This window comes from Delphinapterus leucas, chromosome 13, assembly GCF_059928025.1.
Source record: "Delphinapterus leucas isolate spDelLeu-1000000601 "Yukka" chromosome 13, BTC_Dleu_Yukka2, whole genome shotgun sequence".
Lineage (NCBI taxonomy): Eukaryota > Metazoa > Chordata > Mammalia > Artiodactyla > Monodontidae > Delphinapterus > Delphinapterus leucas.
In genome coordinates, this window is record NC_143141.1 from 93,377,495 (window position 1) to 93,397,290 (window position 19,796).

Sequence of the window (19,796 nt, forward strand, 5' to 3'; positions counted from 1 at the left end):
AGCTCGCCCCGCTTTTGTAATCCAACCCCAGAACACGGAGGTGCTGGTGGGGGAAAGTGTGACTCTGGAGTGCAGCGCCACGGGCCACCCCCCGCCGAGGATCACCTGGACCAGAGGCGACCGGACCCCCGTGCCCGCTGACCCGCGGGTGAGCATCACGCCGTCCGGCGGCCTCTACATCCAGAACGTGGAACGGGAGGATAGTGGCGAGTACACGTGCTTCGCCTCCAACACCGTGGACAGCATCCACGCCACGGCTTTCATCATCGTCCAAGGTGAGAGCGTCCACGCAGAGGCCCCGGCTCCCCGCAGCCTCCCTGGCTTGCCCTCAAGCCAGCCCCTCCGCGGGCTCCGCCTGGTCTTCCAGTCCCGGGGCCTGCTTCATCCTCTCCCATCACATCTGACCTTCGGTGGGACTTGGTGATACGTTTATTTTCCAAGTGCAGGCTTTAGGTGGTCAGAGCTTTAGCTTTCTGCTGTGTTCCCCACACGAATGTGGGTACACATGCCAATTCACCAAGGCCTGCGTGTACGGAATCAGTATGTCTTACACACGTCTTGGAATTTCCTTAGGGTCAATTTTTGGACATAGGGTCTGAAAATATGTATAGTTTTAAGACTTAATGCTGTGTGTTTCCAAATTCCTTAATTGACTCTGTAATGAGTTTATTAGTTTTCAAATAAATTGCCAAGCGGGACTTTGGTTAAGAAGCGCTGGGACAACACAGAAGTGTGAAATGCAGAGAAAGAGTTCTTTCCTTCTCCTCTGTCCCCACCGGCTTCCTTTGTCCCCCACCCCGCTTCCTCTGTCCCCAGTGGAAGCCACGTCACTAAAAGTTGGTCCTTAATCCGTCCTCTGGCCCTTTCTTTGCACCTATGACCAAGCAGTCATGTCACTGGTTTTTACCTTTTTTAATTGTGGTTGTTGCTTTTATAAAAATGGAATTATATTGCATATATTATTCTGTAATTTTTTTTCACCCAGTAGTAATAAAATAACTCCTGTCACTATGCACAGTTGCGCTAGATGACATTTTACACCATTTGCAAATATTAGTTTAGGTTGAGGAGTGAGATGAATCTCTTCAAGTCAGGCCCCTTCCAGGAGCTGAAGTAGGTCGTTACCTGTGTTCTGTGTTGTAGCCTCAGTGCTGTTAAATTAAGAGTCTTCTGCACACTTGTCAGTGTGATGCTGAGAAGCACCCAGCGTTTGGTATTCTTCCTTTTCACTTTCCGGCATCTTCCTCTCCTCGGGATGCTGCACCCACAGTCGGGGTCCTGGTAGGACTCTTTGAGGGTGGGCGGTGTGCCTTGAAAACGGCGTTTTCACACAAAGCTGTCTCCTAAATGTTGCGTTTCCAACGTCTTTCCCTCCGGAAGCGCTTCCTCAGTTCACCGTGACGCCCCAGGACAGAGCTGTCATCGAGGGTCAGACAGTTGAGTTCCACTGCGAGGCGAAGGGCTACCCACAGCCGGTCATTGCCTGGACGAAAGGAGGTGAGGTGTCGGGCAGGACGGTGACCCACTTCCTCCTTCCTTCCCTTCCTGGGACTCGGACCCCCCGGGCAGGCCGGCGCTGGCTGAACCCGACGTGACCCAGAGCTGCGGGCACGTCGGGTCACGGGCCACCCCCTCACACACAGGACAGGAGACCTGTCGCACCGAGGACCTGGATGTCAGGCCCATCTCCTCCTGAGTAGTCTGGGTCCCGCCTTCAGTGTGCACTGAATTAGCCTCTGGAGCAGATCTACTAATGTGCAGATAGAACCTTCTAGAAACTGGTGGTAGAATACATGCACCATATATATGACTTTCTCACTTGAATTCCCAGAGTTCTCTTGCTGCTCCCCAAGAGGTGTTGTGACTTGACCCCGTTAATTCCTTGGGTGGGACCCCAGCCAATTTCTCTAGCTGGGAAGCTGCTGGGCACACAATGTGGGGAAGGCCCAGCCCGTCACCCCAGGGGGTGACAGCAGCCTGGCCGGGAAGGCTGCAGAGAGGCAGGTGCCAACGTTGGTGGACCATCAGGGTCTGCTCTGGAATCGAGGGGGTGACTAGCGCTGGACCAAAGGTCACCACCATCCCTTCCGCCCCTGAGGGGCCATTTCCAGGGATCCTGGGAGCAACCTGGACGAGAGGAGAGCTCCCTGTTTTCAGGAGGAGAGGCTCGTTCCTACTTGGGGAGCTGCTTGTCTTTAAACAGCACCAGCTCCATCCCCTTCCCAGCCTGTGACGCCTTCCCATCCCTCGTCCCCTTTCCGCCCCCCATCCCTCTGTGCCCAGCCTGGGACCGGCCTCTCCCTGTCTCCAAGTCTGCATACCACCCCGGCTCTTGCTTACTTAGCCCTCGACCCCCTGGTCCCTGCCCCTTGCTCCTTCTCTGGAGAGTCTTGGGGGGGGCGGGTCTGTGTGCTATTTGTCCCTGAACTGTCGCACACGCACAGGTGTGTGACAAAGGCCGGGACAGTGACTCCAGGCCAGATCTGGAAAAGACAAGCTCTGCCACCCCTTTGTCCCTCAGCTAGGGTTCTGCCTGACCCTGAGGCTCCCGTCTCCCACCTCTAAGGCCAGGCTCGTGTCCATGTATCCCTGTCACTGAGAGTGCATCCCCACCTTGCAGGGAGCCAGCTGTCGGTGGACAGACGGCACCTGGTCCTGTCGTCAGGGACCCTTCGGATCTCGGGCGTCGCCCTGCACGACCAGGGCCAGTACGAGTGCCAGGCTGTCAACATCATCGGCTCCCAGAGTGTCACCGCGCACCTGACAGTCCAGGCCCGAGGTAGGCAGTGGTCCCGCACCCCTCCCTGCGATGGACCGTCCCCCAGACGCGCATCCCGAGGCCGTAGTCGTAGCCTGTCTCTCTCATGTCAGCAGTGAGGACAGTGCCGCGTGTGGGACACGGGTCACGTTATGTCACTGTGTCATCCCTGCCTTCCCTGGGGGTGAGCAAGGTGGCCCCGGACCCAGCAGCACCGGCTGACCCGGGAACAGGCCCCCATGTCCTCCTGGACGCGAGGTTCTGCCCCCTGCTGGCCCCGGGTCCCTGTTGAGAGCCGGGAGAGGAAAGCAGGAGGGGTGATGGCTTGGGGGGTGGGCGCGGAGGGGGGCTGCCTGCAGAGGGTCCCTGGGGGTCGGGGCCTGGGTCTGCTCCGGTGCTGAGCAGGCAGGACAGTGGGCGGCCCGTGGGTGAGGTCATCAGCCGGTCCCCTGCTTCCTCCCGTCACCAGCTCTTGAGGGGTGGGGGGGGCTTGGACTTGGCAGCCCAGGCTGCCCCAAGCAGACCGGAGCTGTGCGGACAGACCAGATGCTGCCGCGCAGGTAGAGAGTGGCAGCCCTGGGCCGTCCCTCGGTCCTGTCCGGCTCCTTTGCTCCGGCAGCTGCAGCGGGAGCGCTCCGTGCTCTGGGCCTGCCCGGACCGAAGGCGGGGCCTCTGCTCGCCTGAAGCTTTTGGAACAAATCAGGAGTCTCCCGGGTTCTCCACGTGTGTCAGCCCGTGTCCCTTGCCTTGCAGTCACCCCAGTGTTCACCAGCATCCCCAGTGACACGACGGTGGAGGTGGGCAGCAGCGTGCAGCTGCCATGCAGCTCTCAGGGGGAGCCTGAGCCCGCCATCACCTGGAACAAGGTAAGGGCTGCGGCGTGTGGCTGGGGGCAGCTGCCCCTGCCCGCTGCTTCTCCAGACCCCCCGTAGCTGGAAGGCAGCCGTGGTGTAAACAAAATGAGACAAACTTTGGACGTGCTCCTTTACGAGTCCTTCTTGGTGACAAAAGCAAAGAAAACCCTTTTGTTAGATCCTTGGTCCTGTAATCACTAGAGAAGGTTTCCTGTTGTTTCATTTCTCTGTGTTTTTCTTATTAAGCCCAGTAAAGAAATGAATATCAGTGTTTCATTGCAAGCAAATGTTTTAATATGAAACTTGTCCCTGGAGGTCGTGCAGTGGCGCTCCGGGAGGGAAGTGCGGGGGTCTCAGGGCCCTGCAGCCTCGGCCTCACCGGGTGTGGCTCAGGCATCCTGGCTTCTCCCGCACCACCCACCCCCAGTACACGTCCCAGGAAGGTTGCCTTCTGTGGCCACGCCCTGGCACGCGCACCCCAGAGATCCAGGGACGTCCCAGAGTGAGGTCTTAAGCTTTTCTGGGTCTTTTGCAAGCAGGTGGGAGAAGTTCCTCCCCTTGAATTGGCATCGGGCGAGCTCCTGCCAGCGTCGGCGGGTCTCAGCACAGCCACCATGATGGAGCCATGAGCGAGGTCCTGGCAGGTGGTGCCCCTCTCCAGGGTAAATGCCTCTGCTCCGCAGTCTGACCCCTCTGTTTCTTCCATTTATCTTGCTCCAGGATGGGGTCCAGGTGACAGAAAGCGGGAAATTTCACATTAGCCCCGAGGGCTTCCTGACCATCCACGACGTGGGGCCTGCGGACGCCGGCCGCTACGAGTGCTCGGCCCGGAACACGATCGGGCAGGCGGCGGTCAGCACGGTGCTCAGCGTGCACGGTGAGCCCGCGGCACTGACGCTCCCCGCGCGGTCGGAGGCGACCGAGGAGAGCAGGGAGCTTGGGGGTTCGGGTGTTTTTCTGAAGACAGCACAGCCCAACCTTGCAGGGAGGTGGGCGGGGTCCAGAGAGGCACAGCCGTCCTTCCTCCTGCTGCTGTAGGCTCTGCAGGCCGATGTGGTCGTGCCCTTGGAGATCTTGCCTCACTCTGGGTTTCCTGGTTGGTTTAGTGGTCACCCAAACCCCCTCAAATTCTACAGCATGTCATTTACAGTCACCATTTGGCAAAGCACAGACGTAGTTACTGCTGTGAAAGAATCCCGGCCCCTTCACTGTTTTCTCTCTGTTCTGGGTGTGTGTGGCCTTTTGCGGTCCTGGCGTGTATTAAGTCTTCATTTTAAACCCCCAAATAATCAAGGACCATTCCCTTCCCTGGATCTGGTTGGTGGCCCTAGAGCCAGGTGGACCCTGGCTCTGTGCCGGCCTGCAGAGCTCACCCAGGGCATCCCCTCCAGCCCCACCATCTGGTCCATCCAGGTGTCACCTCCACCTTCCTAACACACTCCATGTGTTCTGGGCGAACAGGGTAAAATGCACAGCCTGTAGCTTTGCATAAAGTCTTTTTAAAAAGATATTTTATTTATTTATTTGGTTGCGCTGGGTCTTCGTTGCAGCTCGCACGCTCCTTAGTTGCGGCTCGCGAACTCATAGTTGCAGCGTGCACGTGGGATCTGGTTCCCTGACGAGGGATTCAACCCGGGCCCCCCGCATTGGGAGTGTGGAGTCTTTTAACCACCGCTCCACCAGGGAAGTCCCTGCATAAAGTCCTACAGTTCGACCCAAACCTGCACTTTGTCTCCAGCTCTCTCTGTGCCCTGCTTTCACCTGCCACCCCCCAGCACAGAAAGCCTGAGTTCTCAGGTAACAGAGCCTCCACACCCAGGCCCCTCCTCTGGACGATCCCCCAGTTCCTCCTGCAGGAAACATCCTCCACCTGCATGTGCGTTTTTGCCTTTTCCACTTTAATCACCTAATCTGCCTTCCCCGAGGGCTGGTGAGCCTCAGACCTGCCTGGGTGTGGTTAATTTATATGCCGACACCTCACACCCCATACTGCACACTCCCTGCACGGTGCCTGGAGCCTGTGGGCACCTGCAACCAGCAGTAAAGGCGAAACTGGATACCTTTTTTTTTGAGGGGGGAAATGTTAAATGACCTTATTTTCCCATTATATTAGAGCGTGAAGTGATTACAAATTAAATCGGTGAATCTCCTGACTTAGAAAGTGTTTTTCTCAATTAATGTTTATTTTTATACTTGAAAAATAATGCTACTTTAACATGAATTAGTTACACATGAAGTTTAAAAATAATCTCCCACCCATAATCCCACTCCCCCAAAATAACCACCCTGAACATTTTAGTGAATTTCCATTACCCTTTTTCTAAGGCATATAAATAAGTGTTTTTGGATTATTTTTCTGTGATCATTCCTTGAAGGAAAACAAAGTCAGTTTAAATCATTGGTAGTAATGAAATATTAGGGTAATACAATTATGTAAGATTGTTCTGTCCATTTGTCTAACACATGGCATAAAAATATTAGCTTCTAAAAATTAGTAAATTGGGGCTCTGTTTGAGATCGGTATCAGGAGGGCGTATGTCCCAGTCTGGAGGGGGGTGTATTCCAGGAGGGAGGGGTGTGTATCCCAGAACCAAGTGAAGGCAACATTTCAATAAGGACATTTTCAGCCGTGTCAGATTTTCTAGAAGGTCGAGTATTTTGAAGGAAAAGGATACCGTTTATTAAAATGCGTGCTGTTGGTGACCTGGCATGAGACATTTTGAAAAATAAAGATAAAAGATTGGTTGGAACAAGGTTATTTTATTTAGCAAACTCTAAACGCTAGAAAAATGTCAATATTAAGTGAAAAAGGAATGAAAAGAGGAAAATAGAGAGGGAGCCGTAGCTTCATAGGTGTCAGGTTTATCCGAGTGTGCCTGAGTGTGCATGAACACATGTGCCCGCATGTATAGTTATGTGTGTGCATATATAGTCACGTATGTGTGTGCACATGTGGTCGTGTGTGTGTGTGCGTGCCCACATGCACACATGTTGGGTGTAAGAATGTCTGATCCTTCCTTGAGGGGATAGGGTGAAGGGAGAGCAGAGTCTCGGGAGGGTGGGCGGGCTGAGATCCAGCACCCAGGCAGGTTGGCCTTTGATGGGAGGAACACACAGAATCCACTGGAAATTAAAGCACCACACTCTCCGCCCAGCAGGGCAGCTGCTCTGGTGGGTGGGCCTGAGTCAGCGCCTCCCCTGTTGGGCGATGCTTTGGTAGAAGAACTTCAGTGTTTGAAGTTACAACTACCTTGTCCTTTTATGGGGCATCCCATGATTTAAAAAATTAAGCGTCTGCAACTTCCATACAGTTTGAAAACAGCTTCTCGTAGAATTTGTGATGAAATAACTTAAGGTTTGGTGTGAAAAGTAGAAATAACATTGGAGAAAAGTATGCCTCAGTCTAAGTGACATAGAGACTAGACATTATTCTCTGACTCACTTGTGTGCACATTTTCTGGTGACGTGCGACCTCGCATTTCCTAGTTCCCGATGTCAGTAGGAACGGGGACCCATTTGTAGCCACATCCATTGTTGAAGCAATCGCGACGGTGGACAGAGCCATAAACTCCACGCGGACGCACTTGTTTGACAGGTATTTGCAGAGGCGGCCGGGGCTACAGAGGGTGATTCTCGTACGCAGTTTTCACCTGTTTGATGGGAACAAAACACTGTTTTAATTTGAAAATCATAAACAGTGTTGGTGTTAACTTTGCTGGGGGTTAAGATAACAGAAAGATACTCCTTTCCAAGTAGAAACTGAACTATGATTCACAAATAGAACATTTAAAAAAATTTTTTGACTCATTATTTTGGCTTGTTACTCAGTGATTTGGCAAAAACAAAATATTTCATAAGCCCTTCGTGCATTTGTTCATCTTGGCAATTCTAACGTGTTTTTTCTGCATTTGAACTGAAATAGTATATTGGTGTTTTTTTCTATTGACGTAATTAATTATTTGTTTTTAGTGTCTTTTGGTTTTGTTCGTTTGTTTTGTTGCCTTCCGCTTGGGATGAGTAAGGTACGATACCTTGTGTCTGTAGAAACGTAGCCACAGAAATATTTAAGAGCGATAATTCTCCTTCGGGTGCGAGTGACCTTTGTTCTCAGTCATCTGTTCCGTTCTTCCCTTTTCTTCCCGAACACCCGCTAGCCGACCCCGCTCCCCGAACGACCTGCTGGCCTTGTTCCGGTACCCACGGGACCCCTACACTGTGGAGCAGGCCCGGGCCGGGGAGATATTCGAGCGGGCACTGCAGCTGATTCAGGAGCACGTGCAGCACGGCCTGATGGTGGACCTGAACGGAACGAGTCAGTACCCGGGCGGGGTCCACACCCCGCAGATCCCTTCCCCATGATGACGTCCAGCCTGTCGGGCCCAGGGTCTGTGATGATCGCGGTCACGTGCGGGTTGCCTTGAGCTGGGACCGTCCTGTGGCTCCCCAGGTCTGATGGGAGACCCAGCGGTGACCTGACATGTGCTCAGCACGGGTGGTCGTGCTGTCCTGGCCCCCGGGCTCTGACCATCGGGGCCTCTGGACCAAGGAGAGCCCCTCGGAGGCCGTGGGTCCAGGTTGGGGCTGTTAGAGAGGACGCTGATGGAGCCCCAGCAGGTGTTGCACAGACGGTGAGGGTGACGCCACCCCCTCCTCTGCCCGCTGCAGGGGCCCCGCCCGTGAGCCTCTGCAGGGCCGGAGGGGCATTAGCGCCCAGACAGCGTTTAGGAGGAGGCGTTTTCCTTGCTGGCCCTTCAGCCGTTCAGGACTTCTCAGGGCGGCTGTGACGGAGCGGGCATGCCAGCCTCGCCCTTCTCTCTGGGGAAGCGGGAGATGCCAGGCTCTCGGGTCTGAGCCCGACGCCAGATGGCGACGGCAGCCCAGTGTCCTATCCCTGCAAAGCTCCTCTCTCGTGCAGGCCTCCGGCGCTTGTGTGTCTGACTGCTTCTCCCCCAGCCTGGGAAATTTCACCTCCGTCTCTTTACTCCTTCCGTATGTGGGTGCTGAGGGCACTGTCCTCTGCGGAGGGGAGCTGCCACCTGTCTTCTTTAAACGTACATGGGAGTCGGTCCCGAAGGGAGAAGCGACATGTGTGGTGGCCACCCCGCAGCCGTGTGGGGAGCGTGGGGAGCCTGGGCCCTGCGTGGGGAGCCCCAGGCGCCGGGTCTGGGAGAGCTTGGAGCGGGATCTGGTGTGCCAGGTCCTTTCCAGACTTTCCTGCGGGAGCTTCCTCACCTCCCTGCTTGTTCTCTCCCGGGTCCCGGCACTGCTGTTTGGTCCGGCAGGCCCAGCTGGCAGGGGCCCCGGGACAGCACTCGTGCCCACCTGGTGCCCGGGCTGCTGAGGCGTGTCTCCACCTTCTGTCCAGGTTACCACTACAACGACCTCGTGTCCCCGCAGTACCTGAGCCTGATCGCCAACCTGTCGGGCTGCACGGCCCACAGGCGTGTCAACAACTGCTCGGACATGTGCTTCCACCAGAAGTACCGGACGCACGACGGCACCTGCAACAACCTGCAGCACCCGATGTGGGGCGCCTCGCTGACCGCCTTCGAGCGCCTGCTCAAGGCCGTGTACGAGAACGGCTTCAACACGCCCCGTGGCATCGACCCGGGCCGGCACTACCACGGGCACCCGCTGCCCATGCCCCGCCTGGTGTCCACGGCCCTCATCGGCACCGAGGCCATCACCCCGGACGAGCAGTTCACCCACATGCTCATGCAGTGGGGCCAGTTCCTGGACCACGACCTGGACTCCACGGTGGTGGCCCTGAGCCAGGCCCGCTTCTCTGACGGGCAGCACTGCAGCTCCACGTGTAGCAGCGACCCGCCCTGCTTCTCGGTGGCCATCCCCCCCGATGACCCGCGGGCGCGCAGCGGGGCACGCTGCATGTTCTTCGTGCGCTCCAGCCCGGTGTGCGGCAGCGGCATGACGTCGCTGCTCATGAACTCCGTGTACCCCCGCGAGCAGATCAACCAGCTCACCTCTTACATCGACGCCTCCAACGTCTACGGCAGCTCCGAGCACGAGGCCCGCGCCATCCGCGACCTGGCCAGCCAGCGGGGCCTGCTGCGCCAGGGCATTGTGCAGCGCTCGGGCAAGCCGCTGCTGCCCTTTGCGGCCGGGCCGCCCACCGAGTGCATGCGCGACGAGAACGAGAGCCCCATCCCCTGCTTCCTGGCTGGCGACCACCGTGCCAACGAGCAGCTCGGCCTGACCAGCATGCACACGCTGTGGTTCCGCGAGCACAACCGCGTGGCCGCCGAGCTGCTGGCGCTGAACCCACACTGGGACGGCGACACCATCTACCACGAGGCCCGCAAGGTGGTAGGGGCACAGGTGCAGCACATCACCTACCGGCACTGGCTGCCCAAGGTGCTGGGCGAGGTGGGCATGAAGATGCTGGGCGAGTACCGTGGTTACGATCCGGGCGCCAACGCTGGCATCTCCAACGCCTTCGCCACGGCCGCCTTCCGGTTTGGGCACACTCTGGTCAACCCGCTGCTACAGCGGCTGGACGAGAACTTCCAGCCCGTGGCACACGGCCATGTGCCGCTGCACAAGGCCTTCTTCTCCCCGTTCCGCATCGTGAACGAGGGCGGCATCGACCCGCTGCTCCGCGGCCTGTTCGGCGTGCCGGGCAAGATGCGCGTGCCGTCCCAGCTGCTCAACACGGAGCTCACCGAGCGCCTCTTCTCCATGGCACACACGGTAGCGCTGGACCTGGCCGCCATCAATATCCAGCGCGGTCGCGACCACGGCATCCCGCCCTACCACGACTACCGCGTCTACTGCAACCTGTCGGCCGCCCACACCTTCGAGGACCTGAAGAACGAGATCAGGAGCCCCGAGATCCGGGAGAAGCTGCAACGGTGGGTGTGGGGGGGCAGCCCAACGGGGTCGTGGCCCCTGGATTTGAGTCTCTGTCTGTGCAGCCTCGGGGGCGGGGGGCACGTGGAGACGGGGAGGGGGCAGGTTGAGGCTTGACTTCAGAGATGCGGGGCCCTGTCCGGCGGGCCTGATGAGAGGGGTGCGGAGGGATGAGATCATCGGGCAGGACGAGACTGGCCCGCGGGCGCTTCGGGGAGGAGACCCTGCTGCAGCCTTGGGAGCCGGAGCGCCAGCCCTTGGCGCCGCAGGACGGGCGGGCCCCCAGCTATGAGGCTTTGTCCGGAGTCCTCTTTCTAAACCCGCTATCCCCCAGACCCGGGCCCGTCGCCACGTCCCCTGCACCCCCGTCCGTCACAGGCAGCAGTCTCCTCCCCACTTCTGGGAGAGGGCTCACTGGGCCGGGGGCACGAAAGTGGAGGACGCCCAGCGCGCGGGGCAGGGCCCCTGGAGACCCCCGGGCAGCCCCTCCTCCGTGGGCCCGCAGAGGCCAAGGCCGGCCCTGTCAGGCCACGAGGGGCCGGGTTCTGGCGGGACGGGGCTTCCTGCCTGTAGCGGCTGCCTCCTCCCCAGAGTCTCTGCGTCCAGATCGCTGCTTAGACAGGGTCCTCACGACTCCCCCGCCCCCGCCCCTCTCGTGTCCAGTCTGCCCTGGCTCCTTAAGTCCTGTTTTTCTCGTTAATTGTTCCAGTCTCTCTGGGGGGGGTCTTTAATGGAAATAACCACTCACTAGAGTTTTCCCACAAGGGTCCCCTGTGGCCCGCTGGTCACTGTGTACTTACAGTATGTTTTCCCATTTGAAAGAACGGCTTTAAAAAGGAAAAAATACTTTTCTGTAAAGGCCCACTTGGGTCATTTTCTGGACTCTCCCGCTCACTAAGAGGTAAATCGCTGATGCTTCAGTCACACGCTTAACACTGCTGTTCAGGCGTGTTCTCTTTAGGGCCTGGCCTGTGCCTTCCGGAGAAAATGACTTTTACTCGTAGTTTATCGCAGGTTGTGAATAAGTGAGCGTCATGCTCTACAGTTTAAGATGTTCCGGTGTTCGTATACATAACAGTGTCAGGTTGCCCGGTACATAAACGCACGCTCCCCCGGTACAGAGACCTTTGTGGCACGGGCTGCTCGGCTAGGGTGTGTGGACTGTCTGTATTCTTTATGCTTGAATATCCTCTGTTGTTCTTGTCCAGACTGACGAGATCACTTTCCCGGTGTTTCTTTCCTTTGCCCAGCGTCTGTCAAAGCCGTCTGCTCTCCAGCTCAGCGCTGCTGGGGGCTGGGGGCCCTGGACCTCGAGTTCCAGGGACCCTGGGGAGGCAGTCAGTGTGATCCACCCCCAGGAGAGTCACGCGTTTACCGGCTTCTGCGTCAGGCCTGACTCACCGAGTGGGGATGAGACAGGTGCCCGGGCAGAGTGACGACACGGGACAGTGGGTCCCAGCTGTGGGACAGTGACGCTGTCAGGGAAGAGAGGCTTTTAGACGGGGCTTAAGGGAGTGTGTGCTTGCACCTGTGTTAGTGGCATCCGATCAGATCTTTCCATTTCTGGGTGCACAGCGAGGGGGAAGTGTGGCCTGTGCTGGAGGGCTGTGAGCAGGAGGGTGCCCTGCTTCGGTCTGGGGTCTGCGGGGCCCACCTGTGTGGCCAATCACCCAGGGGTGGGGGGCAGACGGAAGGGGGCCCTGCCCAGGAACGGGGTGTCTCCTTTGGGAAAAGCCCCTGCAGGCAGAGAACCAAACTCGCAAGGCTCTTTCTGTGTTTCCATCTGAACTAAAGTTCAGTGTGAACGTCCTCGAACTTGGATAAAGTTCAGTGTGAACGTCCTCGGACTTGGATAAAGTTCAGTGTGAGCGTCCTCGGACTTGGATAAAGTTCAGTGTGAACGTCCTCGGACTTGGATAAAGTTCAGTGTGAGCGTCCTCGGACTTGGATAAAGTTCAGTGTGAGCGTCCTCGGACTTGGATAAAGTTCAGTGTGAATGTCCTCGGACTGACTGCCCTTCCGGCAGCTTTGCGCTCACCCTGCTCCTGAGATGGGGAGCGCTGAGGACGGCCCGGCACGGCCCTGTCCGCAGTCAGCACCCCTAATCCAAGCACGTGGAAAAGGCGTCTCAGTTACAGGACGCACTTAAAAGGTCCAGTGGAGCTTTGGGTGGCAGCTGAAACTAAGCCATTACCATCTTCCCAGGGTGTCAGGAGAGATCAGATAAGAATGATGTTAGAGAAGTTGTCAGCTCTTTGCTTGGAAGCATTTATTTCTAAGGAATTGGAAGAATTTGATGAAAAAGTTTGTTCTTGAACATTCAGACCTTGCTGTCTTAGTCTTTTGTGCGATTCCTACTTAGTAAGTAGTTTCTTCAGAGCAAGTATGTTTTCAATGTATGGTAGAATCCCAGTATTGTTTTGAAAACGTGTCTTTAGCTGTGTGTGTAGCTTATTCTTCATATGTATCAATGACAAAAACACTGGAAGGGTTTACAGTAAATGTCACGTTGTCTCTAAATAGTCAGGAAAGGTGTGGTTTTAATTTCCTTCCTTGTGTTTTCTTGGCTTCTCTAAGCTTTGTACAATAAATATACCTGTGTGTGTGTTTTATCATGCGTATATAAACGGGAAATAGGAACATATCTCTAAAACATAATGGATAGATGCTTTAAAGAAATAAGGGGATTTTACTAAGTGAAGACCTGAATAACGTCAAATAATGACAAAGAAGCCACGAGGGTTTTATTTTCCGCTAGTTGCTGTGCTCTTCACCAGGTACGGCTTTGCTCAGTGAATTTAAGGCTCTGCTTGGTCTCATAGGTTGTACGGCTCCCCGCTCAACATCGACCTGTTTCCCGCCCTCATGGTGGAGGACCTGGTCCCCGGCAGCCGCCTGGGGCCTACCTTGATGTGTCTGCTGAGCACGCAGTTCAAGCGCTTACGGGACGGGGACAGGTAAGTGCAGACGCACCTGCCGCCAGGTGACTCGGTAGGTGGCCGTGTGCCGGGCAGTGCTTCTGGAAGTGGCCTGTGCTGGTCCATCAGAGGAGCTGCCCCTGGTGATGTCAGTGCAGATTTCTTGGTCTTTGTTTTTTGAGTGGCTCACAGTAACGTTTGAGTCCATTTTTAAGCGATAACCTAATTGAACCACTTACGTCTCATCGCTGGCGAAACTGAGTGTGAGGAATATTTTAACCAGCCCCCTGGGGCTTTTGCGTTTCGTGTTTTCCCTGAGCTTTGCTCTCGTTCTGGGGAACGCAGGTTGTGGTATGAGAACCCGGGGGTCTTCACCCCCGCCCAGCTCACGCAGATCAAGCAGACGTCGCTGGCCCGGATCGTGTGCGACAATTCAGACAACATCACGCGTGTGCAGAGGGACGTGTTCCGAGTGGCCGAGTTCCCCCACGGGTACAGCAGCTGTGACGAGATCCCCCGGCTGGACCTCCGCGTGTGGCAAGACTGCTGTGAAGGTGGGCGTCCCGGGGCCCTGCCGCTCACCGGGGTCCGTCCTCCTTCACCGACAGTTTGGGTGGAAGCCTAATGCCCGCTAACGCACGGGCTGGAATCAGCACAGCAGTGAGGACACAAACGAAACAGACGGCTCTAGGGGGTCGCTAAATTCTGCAGTATCCATACTGAGCAGTACTGTGGAACCTGAGGATAATTAAAGTCATGGTTTTGAAGAATTTGTAATGCCAAGAGATAGGAGTTAGTAATGAGAACTACTAAGTAAAAGAAACAGACAGCAAAACTTTAATGAGCTTAGCTCCCAGCTTTTCTTTAAAACCTATCGCACGTCTGCATTTGATAGCCTGCCTGTCTGTCCCCGCAGATAAAATATGAACAAGAATCAGATCGCAAAGCTTGCCAGACATCAAATTTAACTTTAAAACTGCGTGCTGTGTGTTCTCAGTGTCCAGAAGAGCTTGTGTAAGCAGAGAAACGTGCTATAAAACACCTCCTGAGGAAGTGGAGGGTGTGACAGGCAGCTGCACGGCGGCCTCACCCAGGCACCTGGGAGCCCGTGAAGGTGGCGGTGCCTGTCCTGCCGCCGCAGCTGTTTCTGGATGCGCCGTCCAGGCGGCTCCTACGCAGCATTCCCGAGCCGGGTCGTAGCTAATCTCGACTGCAGGTTCTCATTTGAACATAATTTTGGTTTTATTCCGACTGTGATCAGAGACCCAGGGAACATTGCAATGGGGGGAACATTGAGGACCCATTCTGGGTAAGCCCGCTCTTGTGGTGAGGAAATGGGGCCCCGAGCCTGGGGCAACACCACGGGCCACACAGCCCCTGCGGGTGCGGTGGACAAGGAGGGCCCAGAGCCCCGGCCCCCGGCCCTCCACCTTCGGCTGGCGATGCCCGTGGACACCAGGTGCAGAAACCAGATTTCTTTTGCACCTCGTTATTTCCGCAGGAATAGCCCTGGCCAGGTTGTTCTCGCTAGTAATTAATTTTAATGAGCTGTTATTTTCATTAGTAAGTACTGAAATCTGGGTTGATGCACGTTCTGTGTGTGAGTGAGCGTGTCTGATGTGATTCTGTGTCTGTGGCTTCTCTCTGTGCATATGTATGATGTGCGTAACTAATGCATGGAATACATAATATGTTAAATATATATATAATGAATACGATTTGCAACATTGTAGGAGAATTCACATAAATATTAAAATTTTGCTCGCTACATGCCCAAGTTTCCAAAGCATTAATTTCTCATTTTTATAGCTGTTGGGAACTTGGTTTTTTTTTTTCGATTTTTAAAAAAAATATTCTGACTAGTATATTAAGGTCGCAACAGTTTTCCACACACATGGCAGAGAATTTGATTCTTGTGTTTGCAGTTGTTCTCTTTGAAAATCATTGGAAAAAGCCAGTCTTTCTTTTCAGTTACAGAATCTTCATTTTCTGATAACTTTACCAGATAGATTCCCTGTAGCTGCTTAGAAAGGAACAGAGACAGGTTTTCTGGTTTTTGCTCCAGAAACCCGAAGTCCTCTGAGAGGCTGAGTCTTGGATCCAGGCTCTGTCGTCTGTGCCACAGCCCAGAGCTAGAGCCTGAGTCTTGGATCCAGGCTCTGTGGTCTGTGCCACAGCCCAGAGCCTTTTCTTGCTTCAGCTGGACAGTCAGAGGCTTACGCACTTGATGCAGTTTCCGACATCCTTTCTTCTGGATTCTTTTCCTCTTAGAAATAGCAGGCATAGCCCTCAGCTGACAAAACTTAAAGAATGCTCTATAAGCTTTATCTGTTTTTATTTTAGTCCAGAAGCCATATCTAAAAAGTGGCAGAAAAAAAAGAGTTATGGTTTGACAGAACCAAATGTCGGTAGCTGTTATCGACACCTCAGTGTTTATAAAAGACTCACTTACGGGCTTCCCTGGTGGCGCAGTGGTTGAGAGTCCGCCTGCCGATGCAGGGGACACGGGTTCGTGCCCCGGTCCGGGAAGATCCCACATGCCGCGGAGCGGCTGGGCCCGTGAGCCATGGCCACTGAGCCTGCGCGTCCGGAGCCTGGGCTCCGCAACGGGAGAGGCCACAGCAGTGAGAGGCCCGTGTACCGCAAAAAAAAGACTCAACCCAAACTTTCTTAAGCTTCATCTCTTAATTGTATATTTGTTTAATCCAAGTACGAAACCTGCACACGTGAGAAACCTAAGAAGCTGCCCTTGGGAGGATGCGTGTCTTTTTCTCTTGAGCAAAGTCAGGAATTTCAGCTTCTCTGTGAGGACTGATGTGTCACGGAGAGGAAGACACACACATGCACACACTTTTGAGATCACTGTAGAAGTCACTGAAATAGTGCCAACAACTCCCGTGTGGGCAGCACAGCAGGCGCATGCCCCACCCGGAGGAGGGTGTTGTCGGGGGTGGGGGGAGCACTGGGGTCGGGGGGCTCCAGGCCGCTCACGTGGGGAGGGGAGGGGAAGGGGAGTGGGGACGGTGCCTCCAGCGCTGCCGACCTGAGCGCCCAGCGTGTCCTGCGGGAAGGACAGTGATACTTGCCGAACTGTTCTTAACGTCCCCTTCGTGGGACTCGAGACCCTAATGTGTCTGCGCTTTGCCCGCAGACTGCAGAACCCGGGGACAGTTCAACGCATTTTCCTACCACTTCCGAGGCAGGCGGTCCCTTGAATTCAGCTACCGGGAGGACGAGCCAGCCACGGATGCGGGGCCTGGGAAGATGCCAAGGTACGGCCGAGCCACGCCGGGACCTGGGACCGTGCACCCTGCCAGCTGGCCCTTGGGTGTCTGTGGGGGGTGTGCCTCAAGGGCACCCATGCAGCCACTCCACGCGCCCCGCCCTCGGGCCCGGGAGCCGCACATCCTTGGCTGTGTCCTGAGTCTCCCTTGCTTCTCCCAAGCAGAGCCGGGATGCCCGGGACGAGGCCCAGTAACGCCTCGGCCACCACCTTTGAGCGCCCACCAGTAGCAGGGACAAGCGACTTCCGGGAGTTTGTCCTGGAGATGCAGAAGACCATCAGGGACCTCAGGAAGCAGGTTGGGCGTCCCCATCCTCACCTCCCCGGCCTGCCCGGCCCCTCTCCACCCTTGGGCCCGGTGTGCGTTTCTCCTGTGACGGTGAAGGGAAGGTGCTGCCCACGTACCCCTGGTCCTCGGCCCGGGAGCCTCCAGGGAGGTCACTTTTGTCTCTGCCCTTCTTTCTGGCTTGGCTCCAGCTGGGCCGCGTTGAGCTGCCTTTGGACCTCCTGGGACCGGGGACCCTCGGCCGTGGGCTGCCCACTGGCGCGTTGGGTGAGGGGCGCGGATTCCCCCCGAACACTGGCTGTGAGGGGCTCCGGGTCAGGGCCACGCAGAATTCAAACCTCAAGTCCTGCCCAAAGCCTCCTCTTCAGGGATGACTGTTAAACCTCTGCTCCCAGGGGGGATCAGGAGGTTTTGATGGAAGTCGGGTCCCCTTGGGTGCCAGAAGGGCACTGGCACATCCGTACTCCGGGGCTCTTCCCTGGGGGTCTGCAGGGTTTGCAGACCTCTGCACCCCGCCCCTGCCATGTCTGCACGGGGGTCTCAGTGTGATGTCACCTAAGTGGGAGTGAAGAGTGAGATCTCAGGTTAACGGGACGCATGCAGAGGGTCCCAGTGAGAAGGGCTTCTGATGCTGTGGAACATTCCAGAGACAGGCCTGCGAGTGGGGGATCTGTGGTGCAGGCCACGTCCTGCTTCTGGGGGTCTCAGTCCGCGGGCTTGGAAGACGTTTGTATCTTCCGGGGAGAAGTGCGCCGGCTGCTCTGCATCTGCTCTGTGCTTGCCCTGTAGCTTCTCCCGCCTAGGGGTCTGGGGACAGAGTTGACAGCCTCAGGTGCTAACAGACTCGCCACGGTTGGGGGGGGGGGCGGGGGGAGGGCTGGCCTGCCCCAGCTGGCCTCCCGTTGGGTTCGGGGCCCGGACAAGAAGCCCTTTGCCTGGAGCTGGAGACAGAAAACCCAAGCAGACCCTGAGCTGACCACACAGCATGCCCAGGGTGGGGCTGCACCCTCGGATGAGTGTCCAGGGCCAGACGGCTGACCCCTGACCCCTGAGAGTCCACAGGGAGCGGCAGAGAGGCCTGGTCGCTCTGCACACATGGGTCAGGCTGACCAGAGATGGGGGATGCAGGACGGGGCGGTGAGAGGCTGGCCACCCCACGCCCGGCGGTGCCCATCCCACACCTTGTTTATGAGTCAGTTGAGACTCGGAAAACCCGAACGATGGTGGGCTAAATAAACGAGGTGGAAGTTTACTTTCCTCTCACGTATCCCAGAGGGAAATGGGCCGGGGCTGCCAGACCCTCCACGGTGCAGAGGCCCCAGGGTTTCCAGCCCCCGCCACCCTGTCAGCACCTCCCTCCCAGCAAGAGGGTGGCCCCAAGCTGGGGCCGGTGTGCGTCGGGGTCAGCAGCCGGTCACAGCCCAGAGCTCCTTTGAGAAGCTGGTGCAGAATGCTCTCGTCACCCAGTCCTGTGTCGGCACTCTCTTTGCTTCTTTCTAAGGTTTCTCTTCTCTTCTTTACCGACTACTCACCGAACTTACAGTCCGTGCACTTCTGGCCTCAGACACGTGGAGGTCAGGCTGTTGTCATGGAGCTTTTGGACAAACAGCTACCAGCTGCCTAACGAGTAAATCTGAGGTTCCAGGAAAGTGCTTTAGACATTCACCTCGGTCCCCGTTCGTCGTGAGGCATCGTTTCAAGTGAGGGAGCAGGTGCGCGGTACCCAAGCTGCCCGCTGCGTCCCGGTGACCAGCGCTTCTGCTCTGCCGCAGATAAAGAAACTCGAGTCTCGGCTCAGCACCGAGTGCGTGGATGCAGACGGCAGCTCGCGCGCGGACGGTACCACATGGAAACGGGATCCCTGCACCGTCTGTGAATGCCGCGTGAGTGTGGATGCCGCCGGGGACCCGGGCAGGCAGCAGGGCCGTCAGGGCGCTCAGCTGTGGGGTCCCCTCCCACGTCCCTTGAGAACTCAGGGCTCTTCCCCCGGAGCCGTTGCTGAAGGTCGACACGGACATCACTGCCCCTGGTCAGCGCGGGGCTGTCCACACTGTTCTCGGTCCTGGAGCAAGTGGACTGAGGGGGCAGTGGTGGCCGCAGGGGAGAGGGGCCTGGCCGCTGCCCAGGCTGGGCGGGAGTTTTGGGGCGGGGTTGGGAGCCAGGACGGGAGGACAGCGGGCGGGTCGGTGCACATGGGGAGGGGACTTCGTCCCCTGGCCCTGGAGGAGCAGGGGTCCGTCCGGTGTCCCTGGTGGTTGTCAGATTTGGGCAGAGCCCTGTCCTCCCAACTTCTCTCTAGCCGGACCTCCTCCTGGTTGACACCCAGGGACGTGATCCCGGGTTCCCCAGTGGGAGGTCAGAGCTGGGGGTGGGGTGAGATGCAGGGGCCGGGACCCCAGGATTGACGGGCTCGGGCACCGTCTCTCCTCCAGGACGGGCAGGTCACCTGCTTCGTGGAGACTTGTCAGCCGGCTGATTGTCCAGCACCTGTGAGGGTCGGCGGGGCCTGCTGTCCTGTCTGCCCGGGAGACTCCATGGGGAAGAAGCCCTGAGTGCCTCTGAGCCCTGAGCTTCCCCCTTGTCCCCTGGAGAGCGAGGCCGGAACGGGCAGTGCAGGGGACACGGCACAGCGAGGCCGGGACGTCTCGGGGCCACGGCACGGAGCCATGTCGGAACTCGCCCAGGGGGCTTAGGCCGGAGTGCTCGCCAACAGACCACGGAGCAGACACGTGTCCTAACTTCATGTTAGACTTCTCAGGTTTTTATTTAATTTTTTCTAAATGAAAAATTGGTGCTACTATTAAATTGCACGATTAAATCATTTAGGCTC

The 19,796-nt window shown here is 56.8% G+C and overlaps 1 protein-coding gene across 13 annotated transcripts in view; it reads left to right on the forward strand.

Moving 5' to 3' along the window:
* The window catches only part of PXDN (peroxidasin), a 72,180-nt gene that overhangs the window by 44,678 nt on the left and 7,706 nt on the right, over positions 1-19,796 (forward strand). For 2 of the 13 annotated variants that reach the window (XM_022561435.3, XM_030760365.2), the window contains 14 exons: positions 3-275; positions 1,381-1,497; positions 2,621-2,779; positions 3,512-3,624; positions 4,333-4,489; positions 7,099-7,207; positions 7,767-7,924; positions 8,978-10,481; positions 13,302-13,436; positions 13,743-13,951; positions 16,549-16,669; positions 16,846-16,978; positions 18,739-18,849; positions 19,399-19,787. In XM_022561435.3, the coding sequence (XP_022417143.2) occupies positions 3-275; positions 1,381-1,497; positions 2,621-2,779; positions 3,512-3,624; positions 4,333-4,489; positions 7,099-7,207; positions 7,767-7,924; positions 8,978-10,481; positions 13,302-13,436; positions 13,743-13,951; positions 16,549-16,669; positions 16,846-16,978; positions 18,739-18,849; positions 19,399-19,518 (3,419 nt within the window). In that variant the 3' untranslated portion in view covers positions 19,519-19,787. The other 11 variants (XM_089923490.1, XM_089894179.1, XM_089894183.1 and 8 more) reach the window with 9 other exon arrangements.